Raw genomic sequence first — 13,660 nt, forward strand, 5'->3', positions numbered from 1 at the left:
TAATTTAGACAAATCACCAGAGCCTGATGGTTTACATCTGAGAATACTGAGGAAATCTAGGGAAGAAATAACTGGGGCTCCGAATATAATTTTCCAAAATTCTGTGGAGAGGAACGTTATGCCAGAGAACAGAAGGGTGAAAAATATTCCTGTTCGTAAAAGGAGACTCCGGAATAGGCCAGTTAATCTTACCTCAGTTTTTGGTAAGGTACTAGAATCTACAATATAGGGGGAAATTATTAAATACTCTGAGAGCCATGAGCTAGTCAGGGCCAGTTAGGACGGATTTCTAAATGGCAGGTTGTGCTTGATCAATTTTACAGAATTCTATAAAGAAAATACAGTGGATATGGATTTTCAAAAAAAAAAAATTTGATCCGGTACCACACAAAAGACTTAAGGAAAAGATAATGGCTAATGGAATTAAAAGGAATGTGGCCACATGAATAGAAGAATGATTAGAGGATACAAAGCAAAGGGTAAGGATAAAGGAGAGTTTCTCAGACTGGAACGGTGTGGTTGCACAGGGGCCTGTGTTGGTACTGTACTTGTAGGTGTGCATGATTTGAACTTGGGAATTGGGTGAATAATATTGAAATTTGCCAATGACACTGACTGAAAGACTGCAGGAAGACAAGAATAGGCTAGCAGGATGTGCACATTAGTGGTCGATGCCGTTTAATATAGAGAAATGTGAAGTAATACAAAAAATTATGTACAATAATGATTTAAAAATGCCAAATTGCTTTCTTTTCTCCCTAAGGGTCAATTCATTGTGTCTGTCCTGGGTACCTGCAAGAGGGCTGAACTGGTACATAGATAAGAGGGCTGAACTGGTACATAGATAAGAGGGCTGATTGAGAAGAAAAGATGTTTGTGTTGAAGGTTATTTTGGACTTGCCACATGAATATTCCTGTCTGTTCAGTCAGTGCTGTTATCTGTGCACCCAATGTGAACTCCAGCTAGTTTGTGGGAGGGGAAGGCATGATAAATCAACCTCTTATCAGAATATAATCCATGGCAGACCTTGTGATCATCAGGTAGATGTGCTTCTGGGCAGTGCTACTGGCATGGATGTTATTCCTGCAGTCGCCACCTCCCACAGAAGAAGCACTCCATTGCTGCACATACTCTATCTTGTAGGTTGACCAAGAATTACCAGTACTCACCCAGTAAAGGATGTATTTTTTTATATATAAAAGTGAAGGCTGAGGGGGGGGACCTAAAAGAGGTCTTTAAAATTATGGAAGCGTTTGATAGGGCAGATATAGAGAAAATGTTTCCGCTTGTGGGGGTATACAAAACTAGGGGTCAGAAATATAAGATAGTCACTAATAAATCCAAAAGGGAATTCAGAAGAAACTTCTTTGCCCAGACAGTGAAATGTGGAACTTGCTACCACATGGAGAAGTGTGGCATATAGCATAGATGCCTTTTTAGGGAACGCTAGATAAGTACACGCGGGAGAAAGGAATAGAGCTTATGCTGATAGGGTTAGATGAAGTAGGGTGGGAGGAGACCTATGTAGAGCATAAACTCTGGCATTGACCAGTTGGGCCGAACGGCCTGTTTCTGTGCTGTAATTTCTATGTAACTCTTTTTACCACTGAAACCCTAATTCAAATTGAAGGCCCTAAGTGGAAAATGAATTTAGGGGAGTATAATTCAGTTCCTAGTAGCCCCATGTCCGTAATACAAAACATACTGCTCATGACAATCAAAAGTACTGTACATTGTAAGAATGTATTGCACTTTTCTAGACATTATAGTCATTGTGTAACATGGAATTCACGTTAAAGTCCTGCATTTTCCTCTATCATGTGTGTCTGGAATCCAATCTCCTACAGGAATACAGTTGGCTGCAGTCAACGATTTCCTCATATAGGATATGCTGATTGGAGTGGCAGAACAAATGCTGTTCTACAGGAGCAGGAATCAACAAAGCAAAGAGAATATTGAACTATAAAACCAAATCAGTAGGGTACAAATTAGAGGAAGTCACACTAGAACGACAGTTGTCTTGTGGGGTCACACTTTGAGTTTTTGGTCACCAAGGCACAAGTTTCAAGCTTTGGAGATTTTGCAGAGAAGAGCCAAAATGCTGATTCCCAGTGAAAGAGAACTGAGTTATCAGGAAATTCCACTCCACAGCCTCAAAATAGGGCTATTGGGTGGGGCGTTAGAATTACATACAGTGCAGAAGCAGGCCATTTGGCCCAACTGGTCTGTGCCAGTGTTTATGCTCTATAGGAGAAATTTCTTTACCCAGAGAGCAGTTAGAAAGTGGAACTTGCCACCACATGGAGTAGTTGAAGTGAAGAGCATAGATGCATTTAAAGGGAAGCTAGTAAGTACCTGAGGGAGAAAGGAATAGAAGGAAATGCTGATAGGGTTAGATGAAGTGAAGTGGGAGGAGGCTTGTGTGGACCATAAACACTGGCATGGACCAGTTGGGCCGTGTGGCCTGTTTTTGTGCTGCAAATTCTATGTAATTCTGTTCCTTTTTAAATGTTGGTCATCTGTAATATTTTCTAGTCCCAATAGAGAGGCCATACCTGAAATGCTAATTTATCTGTTCGCTCCTCAGATGCTGACTGACATGCTGAGTATTTCCAGCATTTTCTGATTTTGTTACATTAAATGACATTTTCTTGCTTGACACTGCCACATAAGTGAAACTTCTCATTGTGTATCACATTTTTCAGAATAACCTTCGCAGAGACCACACCCTTTCACTGTCACGTGCCCTGATGTGTCCCTTGTCCTTATTTACAGCTCCCTCACTGATATAACGATCAAGCTTTTATATGGGCCCAATCATTGGGTTAATACACGTCATGTTTTAAATATGCAGAGAATAATGAATAACTGGGAGTGGCTACAAATCAGTAGTCCTAATTTTCAAGCTGTCGACTTCAGAAGAGGTAGTTAACAGTAAGCCATGATAAAAAATCCCCGAACTACTCTTGGAATGACTTCTGGATGTTGTGTATTTTTTTAATAATCTAATAGGATGGCTAAGTTCAGTTTGGGATCAAGTCGCTGTAGCTGCCATTTGTGAATGCAGACTACCGGTGTATGATTGTACTGCGGAAGTGATGATCATGACTGCATTGCTGCAAGTTTATCTACAAATAATTTCCAGTTCATTGCTGTCAGCTGTGGGTCAGTTGGTAGCACTCTCGCCTCTGAGCCAGAAGGTTGTGGGTTCAAGTCCCACTCCAGAGACCTGAGCACAAATCAAGGCTGACACTCCAGTGCAGTACTGATGGAGTGCCATACTGTCGGAGGTACCATCTTTCGGATGAGATGTTAAACCGAGGCCCTATGTGCTCGCTCAGGAGGATGTAAAAGGTCCCATGACACTATTTCGAAGAAGAGCTGGGGTTTTCTTCCCAGTGTCCTGGTCAATATTTATCCCTCAACCAACAACACTGGCCATTATTACATTGCTCTTTGTGGGACCGTGCTGTGCGCAAATTGACTGCCATGTTTCCTACGTTACAACAGTGTCCACACTTCAAACGTACTTCATTGGCTGTAAAGCACTTTGGGACGCCCTGAGGTTGTGAAAGGTGCAATATAAATGCAAGTTCTTTCTTTCTTACTGGGAAGTTGTATGTAATTGATGTGCTTTTTGCCCCATGGAGAAAGCTGTTATGGGGAGAAGTCACTGGGCTCAGCTGGGCAGATGACCTCACTGTGTTATCCTGGTTACTGACTCGGTCTCATTGTGCCCCCAGGAATGTGGAAGATGAAACGGTTGACAAGGACAAGATGCTGCTGCAGAAGGAGGCTGAGGTGAGTGCATCCGTTCCTAAGGGAGACTGTGCAGATAGCAGTGAAAAGGAAGGGAAGCCATTATCATTAACTCTTTCAGTATGTTACAAATTATAGACGACTCCGACATAGCATCTGCAAAAAAAAATGAAAATAGTTCATATGTATGCGTTTTCTGTTTTTGAATAGTCTTCAATAGATCTGCAAAGCAGAAAACATTTCTGAATTCAGTGGTCATCGGCAATGTTGATTCTAGTTGCTGTCACAGTTGTTTATCATGTTCTTTTTCTGCATTCAGCCAGGAGCAGTAGAATCATGCAGCACAGAAGGTGGCCATTCGGCCCTTCGTGTCTGTGCCAGCTCTCTGAAAAAGCTACCAATTAGTCCCACTCCCCTGCTGTTTCCACATAGCCCTGCAAATTTTTCCTTTTGAAGTAGAGATCCAATTCCCTTTTGAAAGCTACTATTGAATCTGCTTCCACCATTCTTTCTGAGCACTGCTTTTAAAAAGAAACACTGGTAGTTGATGGAGTAGAGTGGAGGGGTAGTTCTTTGGTAAGTGGGGGGCGAGGGGAAGTTTGGGACAGGGCAACATAACAGCTGAAATATTTGTCCTCCACTTTGTCAACTGTATCATATATTGAATGCTGCAATGTGATGGGTTCTTTACATTTCTTTTTAGAAAAGCTGGAGATTTGCAGGTGTGTTGCTCTATCTCTGTCACCAGTGTAGCTCAACATGAGAATAGCTGGCACATACTACAAGAATAAATTACCCTGATGTTGGTTAAAAGCAGCACTGCTGCCTTTCCAAATCAACATCATTTGCTTCTCCTGAAACTCTGCCAGTAACCCAGTCCCTTACTATGTAAAGTCAGGATTGGAGAGGCTTCTGGCTTCTTTTAGACAACAGATAAGTCATCCTCTATAACTTTACACCACTGAAACACTTTTACACAAATATGCTACTCCAGGACTGGATAGGGACACACAGATAAAATGTGAGAGATTTCTCTGTTGCACTACAATAAAACTTGATTGCTGCTTCTGAATAACATAAAATTCATTTGTGTGCACTGGCTACAACAGCACAAACTGATGTGTCCAATTTCAAAAGGAAAAATGATTTTCCTCTGCAACATACTCCCAGGTAATAAGAGCCTGACCTGAGACAAAACCTTAAATGTTAATGCAGATCTCAGTTATGAGGGAACCGTAAAACTTTTAGTCACTTTTTCCTGTTCAGCATGGTAAGAATTATTCACTACGTAACTGCATAGAGTTCCTGTTAATCCAGCAGATAATAGTTACTCGACGTGTAACTCTGAAGAATTCTTAATTGTTTAACTGGGCTAGGGTGGGGGTGAGAGTGAGAGGTAGGGCTACCAATCCTGGAGTCTCCAGGAATTAAAGATTAATCTCCAGGACACTGCTGCGAGCAGCCAGGGAGAAAAGTCATAGGGGCATTAAAAATGTGGGTTTTTTTTCATTTTCTTTGAACACTTTTGTTTATTAGTTATAAAAATATTGGCAATGGAGAGGAAAGTCTGTTTGAGTCCAGAATCGTCCAGTCGGATAAGGAAGTGTCTGTTGGCTTTCCAATTGGCGTGGGAAGGCAGTGCGCGTGAGGTCGGACGTGTCGGGCGACCAATGGTAGGAGTGTGGGGGCGGGTGGTTGGAGGCAGGAGGTTATGTGATGAAACTTCCAGGAATATGTCCGAGCAGAATTGGCAACCCTAGTGAGAGGAAGGGAGAGAGAAAAAAAAATTGTCATTAAATTCTAACCAGTGATGTCCTTTGTTGAAAACCCAATCCTGAAAGTGTCACAATCCTGAATCTGCACACTGCATTGTATTGCTGTTGTACGTAGACTGTTCCAAGCATAATATCATGAGCTGAATGAATCATACAAGGGTGTGCTTGAGTCAGTCTGTGATATTGGTTGGAAGGGACTAATGACAATTTTGCACAACAGCATCCCAAAGCTATCAGGATTTTAAACATTTAGCACTAATTTTAACAAAAATCATTATATTTTTTAAAGGTCGAAGCTGAGAGGCATAATTTAGTTATTACCCTGAAACAGGAGGTCAAATTAATAGCTTCTTTCCTTGAATTTCTCATGTCACTTTAGTGATAGGCAACTTTATTTTTCAAGGCTCTCTCCACTGCAGTACGTTGCATAAGACTGTTTCAAATGTCATTTAATCAGAGCAGTACAGTCATTCAGGATCATCGGTTTTCCCAATCAAGGAAGAAAAATGCCCACTTGTTGATCTGTTCAGTTTATTACTGCCATCCAGCCAGACAACTGCAGTTGGAGTGAATCCATTATTTTGTGCATGAATCCATTCTAATCTAATTACTCTGCTCTCTGCCCTGGGACGTGCTTATTGCTCGCATGGCTTGGCATGTTGCCCACGTGATAGTTAGACTTTAGCTGCAAGGCGATTGCGTGTGTGTGGCTGTGAGGAGCACTCAGAATAATCTAATCGCAAACATGCAAGCTGCTGACTTCCTCAGGGAGCAGAAGCCTGACATTATTGCAGGGGTGCGGTTTAAGTGCGTATCTTGCTGTGGAGTTAACTGGCTCCTAACCATCCTAAGACTCAGGCGTTTTGTGCTCCAGTACAAGAATTCAGATGCTTATTCAGTTGGAGAACCCTAATGAGCTGCTTTTGTGGTTCAGTTAATTTTTGTAACCATAAATGTTGAGAAATGTGAATGGATTAGATACTGTCCTTTTCAGCTCAGACCAGTCTGATGGGGTGAATGTTTTCTCTCTATGTTGAAAGATGCAACTCAGAGGCCCCATGCAAAAAGAGTTTGATGTCTCAAAGCATTTTCTAGTGGGTCCAAGCACATAATGCAAAAATGCCCATAATTGCGAACGAATTAGCAGAAAATTGTCTGTTTCACTCGGGCAGGCAAGAGGGATGATTGGTTTACTAAATGGGAGCTGTGCAGTGGGGTGCTTTGAGGTTGGAGTTTAGCCATCGTGGTGGCGGGGTGGGGGGAGAGCGTAGTTGGAATAATTGTTCTTGGTGCTGCATGGAAATGTAAATGCATTAAAGTGTATATTTATTATTATCACACGGTGATTCTTCCCCTGTGTTGCAGTCAAGATTTTACCCTCTCTTTCACTTGTGCTACATCTGCCCTGGGAGTTCATAATGTTGGTGCTAGTTAAATGTTAAATTAGGAATGTTAAATTTTCTGGCCTTCAAATATCCCTTACCCTACCCCCAATATACACAATTTTTGACATGGGTGTGGTCATGGCTTCTGCCTTTCCCTTGTTTTCATATGTACAGTACACACAAAGTGCCTTTGACAGAAATAAATGGGCTGGTTGCAGGAATCAATCATTTTGGAATTTTAATTTTTACAACAACATTTTTAGTGAGAGGCTAAATATTCTTTTGTTGAAGGGAGTGGATATTGGCGAGGCCAAAATTATATATTTTTTAAATTCTCCCATAATGGAGCTGAACTTAAGATAAAGTGATGTAACTGACTGTCCCAACTCAAAATAATGAAACTAACTGCATTTATATACTGCGTTGCCACTTTGCCTGACCGTCTTTAATCGCTTCATACAGTGTGGGCCTCTGAGTTGCATCTTTCAGCTGTTGTGAAATGTGCCATTATCAGCAGAACACTTTCTGGATGGGTTGGGAGGAAATCAGCTGACAGTCTGTGGCTTCTGGGAATTTCTCAAAAAAAACAAACACTTGCTTCCTTTCCTGAGCTGTTCCTGAGTTTCTGCAGTAAATGTCCTGTCAAGATGTGCCGGCAGACTGTCGTCCAGTACAATTTGGGCTACTCATTACCTACTTACGCTGTTACAGATTACAGCTTCAGATTCTATGGAGATAATGAGCGGCTCATCCAAAATGCAGGTTTTACACCAATTGCCAAGTTTAAATCTACCCCTTTATAGTTTTTATCTGAGCAACAGCTGCTATATAACACAAGCAAGTAAGGATATAGCATTGGCACGGTTTATACTGCCCTGGCTCATCACTCTGCCATATGTGGCATGTACAGTGCAGTGCACAGCACCAACAGTCTGAGTCTCATGTCTGTGCAAATGAAGGCAGGTTTAGTGACTCTGGAAAACAACTTCCGTTTGAGATACAGTGGCTGGTATAATTACACAGCCCTAAGAAAACTTAATAAACTTAGATCTTCCACTCTACTAGCCCAAATACCTAGAGGGAAGTTTTCAATTAGTTTATGTTTTTGATAAATGTTTGCACTCCTCAAGATGAGGTACGTCCATGGTGGAAAGTGGGACTCCATTTGGAGACCAGCACTTGGCATCAAAATAAAAGGAGGGGATTAGCGCACGAAGGTCACTATATTGAGACGAGAATGTAAAAGAGTCTGATGATTTTTAATTTGAGTACATTTTGGATTTCCTCTGGGCAGGACTTGACTTGTCTGAGAATTTCATTTTATATATACAAAACCTGACACACTCCTCCAGTAATGACCAAAAGGAGGCTTTTGCCAAGGGTTGCAACATTGATGGTTTCTGCAACCATCTCTAATCACTGGATCTAAAGCAGCAGCCTTGGGACCACGACTGCTTGCACTGAGACGAGCCAGCACTGATATTAATGTTCATGAGGGTACTTCTAACCACAGCGATAGGCGCCTGCACACATTCAGTTCAAGTAGACTGTGTGGCCTTTCACTGCGCTGATCAGAAGTGGAATTCTTCTGGGACAGCAAAGCAAGAATATGGCAGTGGGTATTTTACTGATTACATTCTTTTTGCTATGTTAGCGAGTCCATTGAAAATATTTAAAACTTGCCTCAGCTTTGCCCCGCCCTGTTGCCTTCAGCTGTGTATGAAGCTATCCAGTGCCCACGGTTGATGCAGAGGCGAGAAGTCAGGAGACTGTTTGAGCTAAAAGCTTTGCTGTCTGTCATTACTTTCTTTCAGTTACCAAAGAAATTTGGGGTCAAAACTGGGACCAGATACTTCCGAATAGAAGGCACACATTAGCAACTTTTGGTCTTTCTGCTTGCTATCTGGAGAGGCCCAGTTAAATCTCCTGTGTTTGCTCTAATGCCAAGGGAACACTGCAGCTAGAAAGTGGAATTGCTGCATAGAAGATCAGGTGTAAAAAATTAAACAGATTCTGATGAAAAATAGATTTCCTAGGCACATAGGAACAGAACCATTCAGCACCTTGAGCCTGGCTGATCTGAACCTCAATTCCATTTACCCCTGTAGCTCCATATCCCTTACCTAACAAAAATATAAAGTAACGGACAACCAGCCAGAGGTATAGAATGTGACAAAAAGATCCTGTTACAGGACACACACACTAATGAAAAGAACGAGGGAACAGAAAAGGCAGAAAAAGTGCTGAGATATTTTTCCAGATACTTCCTAAAAGGGGTGTAGCACAAACAAAGGGAATATGAATACTCTTTCTGTTTGCTGCCTGTTGACTGGTAAAGAATGTAGCTCACAGCACTGGTCAAAATCACCAGAGGTACTTTATTCCTCCTCGTCTTCCTTGATCACTCTGTCCTCTTCGATGTGATCAACTACTCCATCCTTTCCATTGCCGCTCCACTTCTGTGGCGTCTATACGTTCCAGTGTAGCAGCTCCTCTTCCAAGACCTGAAAATCACGTGTCGTGTGCCCAAGCTTCAATTCTTGGTCCTCTCTTGTTCCTTTATTTATATGCTCCCTTTTGTCAAGGTACAACTCAGGTTCCCTATGTCCACTTATGATATCTAGTTTTATCTCTTCACCACCACTCTCAACTTCAAGGCTTTCATTGTGCCATGCAACTGCCTGTCCAAAATCAAATCGCAAATGAGCCTGAACCTTCTTTAGCCCATTGCCAGCAAGACATTAGAGTTCCTTTTTGTGTTCCACTTCTTAAAAAAAAAACTTTGCACCATAGCCCATGACTCCATCCACCTTCCTGGCTGCTTGCTCAGGCTTAACCCAATAATGCACAATCTCAGTGTCCAATTTACCCCTGAGCTGATCTTCAAGCCTCACATCTAGTCCGTCACCAAAACTACTGCTTCCTCTCTGCAGTATTTCCTGCCTTTGTCCCTACCTTATCCCCACTGCCACCAAAACCTTCATCCACCTTCCAGGTTCACCTTTTGTTAATTCTCTTCTTGCTAGCTTCCCGAGCATTGCTGTACACAAACTCTTAAGTTGTCCAGCATCATAAGCCTACTTCCTGTCCCACACTAATTACTGTTTACTTATCACCCCTGTGCAGAGATTCTGTGCTTTTGTAACGTACTATGCTCCATCAATGTCACAAGGGCAGGTTTTTGTATTCATTGCAAGGGCACAACCGGTGAAATATGACTAGCTATAAATGAAATCAGCCCTTCCTCCTTGAGATCATTGTTCTGCAGTGTTCCATACCTGTTTAACGCTAATTAGCTGAGGTTCTGTTTGAATTGTGTGAAAGAAATATTCCAGGTTAAGTCCCTACAATGGCCAAAAGTTCACATGTTTGCAAAATATACCCTGGAAGTATTTTTAAAAATAAGTTTGAACAAAAAACAACTCACCACAGGGTAGCTGGCTTCTGAAATAGGGCCACCATCTTCCCACCATTTCTGAGGCCAGGGCATGGAAATGTGACCTCCAGATCCAAGCCCACCCCCTTCCTTTAACACTGCTTATTGCTTTCATGATATTGGAAGAAAGTTTAATCTCTGGCACTGTTGTCAGGAGATGCAAGAGCATTACTTATGTGGATGTTGCGATAGTTCCAGATTCAATACTTTGAGATCACCCCAATGCAGCAGTTGCCCATGTTGCAATTAATGTTGAAAGCTGAAGCCTCTCCTGGAGTTTTTCAGTATTGAACGCAGCATTTGCTTGGGGGTTCAAATTGCACAGTCTTTCTCCTTGGTGATTGACATTTCCCAATAACGATATTGGCCTCTGTACAGAGCATCTCTGTGGGGAGAGTGACTCTTAGTGACGCTTGCAGATTAATGCGCAGAAATGGGAAACTTGCAGGTGACCCGACAGATGAAACCTCTTCCAGACACTCTGCTGAAATGGGGGATCGATCAGAGACAACACAGATAAATGCACTGAGCTACAATTGGTTTTTTATCAATGGCTATTTCCGTGGCTATTTATGAATGGGAGAAATGAACATTGCTGTCAGGTAACACGTGCCCAAGACTGCAGAGTTACTTTAATTTCATGGAGTTGGATTGGCTCCAGCAACTCACCTTGAACCATTGCACCATGTCTCTCAGGACCTGGGACTGATGCTGTTAAACACCATTTCTACATAATTTTCTTATAAAAATACAGCATTCTCAGCCTGCAGTCATTTGCTTGGTTTTAGTCAAACCATTTTAGTGGGCTGTTTGCCCTTCACACTGATGATATTGCCTATCACATGGATAACTTCAAAACTTCTAATAGTTTGGAGGTGACATCCCCTGGTTAGATACAATTTTTAGAAATACACACACCAGTCCTTGTGCACTTGTACACCCTGATTTACCACCTCAGGAACTTAGAAACGTCAGCTCCCCTTATTAGCTACGAGCATTTGTTTTGATTTTGTCGAAACTGTAGGTTTTTATAAATGTTTCCATTGACAGAGCTGCTCTGTGGGGCCCTATGTGCTGCACCACTTCCTTCAGCAAACAGTGGAGCAGATGTGCGAGTGATGTAAAATAAGGGATCCCCTTGGAAAGCATTACCTCTCTGTGAAATGACTTGGGACCTTTTTCTATATTAAAGGCACTGTATAAATACAAGTTATATGTACACATGTATATATAGAAAGAAAAAAGTCTTGCATTTATAAGGAGTCTTTCATGACCTAGGGATGGCCCAAAGCACTTTACAACCAATGAAGTACTGTTGAAGTATAGTCACTGTTGTAATGCTGGAAACTTGGCATCCAATATGCCTACATACAGCAATGAGATAAATTACCAGATCATCTGGTTTTTTTAGATGTTGGTTGAGGGATAAATGTTGGCCAGGAACTAGGAGAAGTCCCTTGCTCTTTTTCAAATGGTATCGTGGGATTTTTACATCCACCTGAGAGGGCAAACAGGGCCTTGGCCTACCGTATTCGGCCCCGGCCACAAACTCTGTTCCCTAGCCACCGACTCCATCCCTGTCCCTGGCCGCTTTCTGAGGCTGAACCAGACCTATTTGACCCTGAGCTGAGCTTCTGACCACATATCCTCTCAAGCACCAAGACTGCCTACTTCCACCTCTGTAATATTGCATGTCAGCCCCTGCCTTAGCTCATCTGCTGCTGAAGCCCTCATATGTGTCTTTGTTCTCTCTAGACTCATCTATTCCGATGCTCTCCTGGCCGGCCTCCCACCTTGTACCCTCCGTAAACTTGAGCTCATCCAAAACTCTGCTGCCCGTATCCTGACTTGCACCAAGTCCCGTTCATCTATCACCCCTGTGCTCGCTGACCTACATTAGCTCTCGGTCTAGCAACGCCTTGATTTTAAGATTCTCATCTTTGTTTACAAATCCCTCAATGGCCTCGCCCCTCCCTATCTCTGTAACCACCTCCAGCCCTACACCCTCCGAGATTTCAGCACTCCTCCAATTCTGGCCTATTGCACATCCCCGATTTTCTTCACTCCACCGTTGGCGGCCATGCTTTCAGCTGCCTAACCCCTAAACTCTGGAATTCCCTCCCTAAACCTCTCCACCTCTCTACTTCTCTCTCCTCCTTTAAATCGCTCCTTAAAACCTACCTCTTTGACCAAGCTTTTGGTCACCTGTCTTAATATCTCTTTATGTGGCTCGGTAACGCTTGTGTGAAGCGCCTTGGGGCGTTTTACATCCTTAAAGACGCTATATAAATGCAACTTGTTGTCTCATCTGAAAAACGGAACCTCAACAGTACAGCACTCCCTCGGTATTGCCTAGTTTTGCGCTCAAGTCTCTGGAGCGGGACTCGAACCCACAGCATTCTGACTCCGAAGCGAAGTGCTACCAACTGAGCCATGGCTGACACTTAAGAGGATGAAATAAAAAGAAAACGCGCCTGCTGGAGATCTGAAATAAGAACAAAAAAAAAGAAATGCACAGCAAGTCAGTCAACATCTGAGAGAGGAAGACAGACAAAGGTTTTACTTATTACGCTTGAAATATTAATCTATGTTCCTCTTTTGGGTACTGACCGACCGACTGTATTTCTAGCATTTTCTGCTTTTACAGCAGCATATCAATTGAACATTTGCCGTGCAAGGGAGAGAGAAAGAGTGTAATGGATGAAGAGACAACTCTGACTCTTGGCATGTAAAGGGTCAAAAGGCCTTATGAACTGTGCTGAAACTGGTTCGTAGACTCATTTCTCTTCCCCCAGCCCCCCTCCTCCCCTCCTCCCCCCCCCCCCCCCCCCCCCCCAAACAAACCACTGGCTCATTAGTTCTGCTTCAGTTGTGACAAGTTGCAGAAAAGTTAGTATTTTCCTGTAGTTCTAAACCTGGTCTGTTCATTTAGGGCCGTTCACAATAATTACACTATTTGAGGTTTAATGTGTGAGAAGTGAATTTGTATGGTCCTTTTTGCATGAATACATGTAGTGCATTGCAGCATGAAAATTGATGTGGCACCTGAATGCACTAAAGTACTGAATTACAAGTGCAGAACATGAAATGAATGGTTTAATTATTAACAAAATCGAAACCAGGCAGTTGCCTTGCATCTTGTATGCACACATGTTCCCCTTATGTAACCGGGCTTGTTTTTAGAGAGGGGGTGGTCCTGTTGGCTTTGGTGTGGCTTTCTAACGAACACACTAAATTTCACCTGTTCAAAACATTACCAGTTGATGAAAATCTTTCGACTTGTGCATTTGAAGTGAAGCCAGGA

The 13,660-nt window shown here is 42.5% G+C and overlaps 1 protein-coding gene across 1 annotated transcript in view; it reads left to right on the forward strand.

Annotated features, from left to right (window-relative positions):
* The window catches only part of zgc:63587 (uncharacterized protein LOC393431 homolog), a 130,315-nt gene that overhangs the window by 96,318 nt on the left and 20,337 nt on the right, over window positions 1-13,660 (forward strand). Inside the window, exon 12 of the mRNA XM_068005546.1 lies at window positions 3,745-3,802. Within this exon, the coding sequence (XP_067861647.1) occupies window positions 3,745-3,802 (58 nt within the window). The remainder of the gene's footprint in view (window positions 1-3,744; window positions 3,803-13,660) is intronic.

Source organism: Heptranchias perlo, chromosome 25, assembly GCF_035084215.1.
Source record: "Heptranchias perlo isolate sHepPer1 chromosome 25, sHepPer1.hap1, whole genome shotgun sequence".
In the NCBI taxonomy this organism is placed as follows: Eukaryota; Metazoa; Chordata; class Chondrichthyes; order Hexanchiformes; family Hexanchidae; genus Heptranchias; species Heptranchias perlo.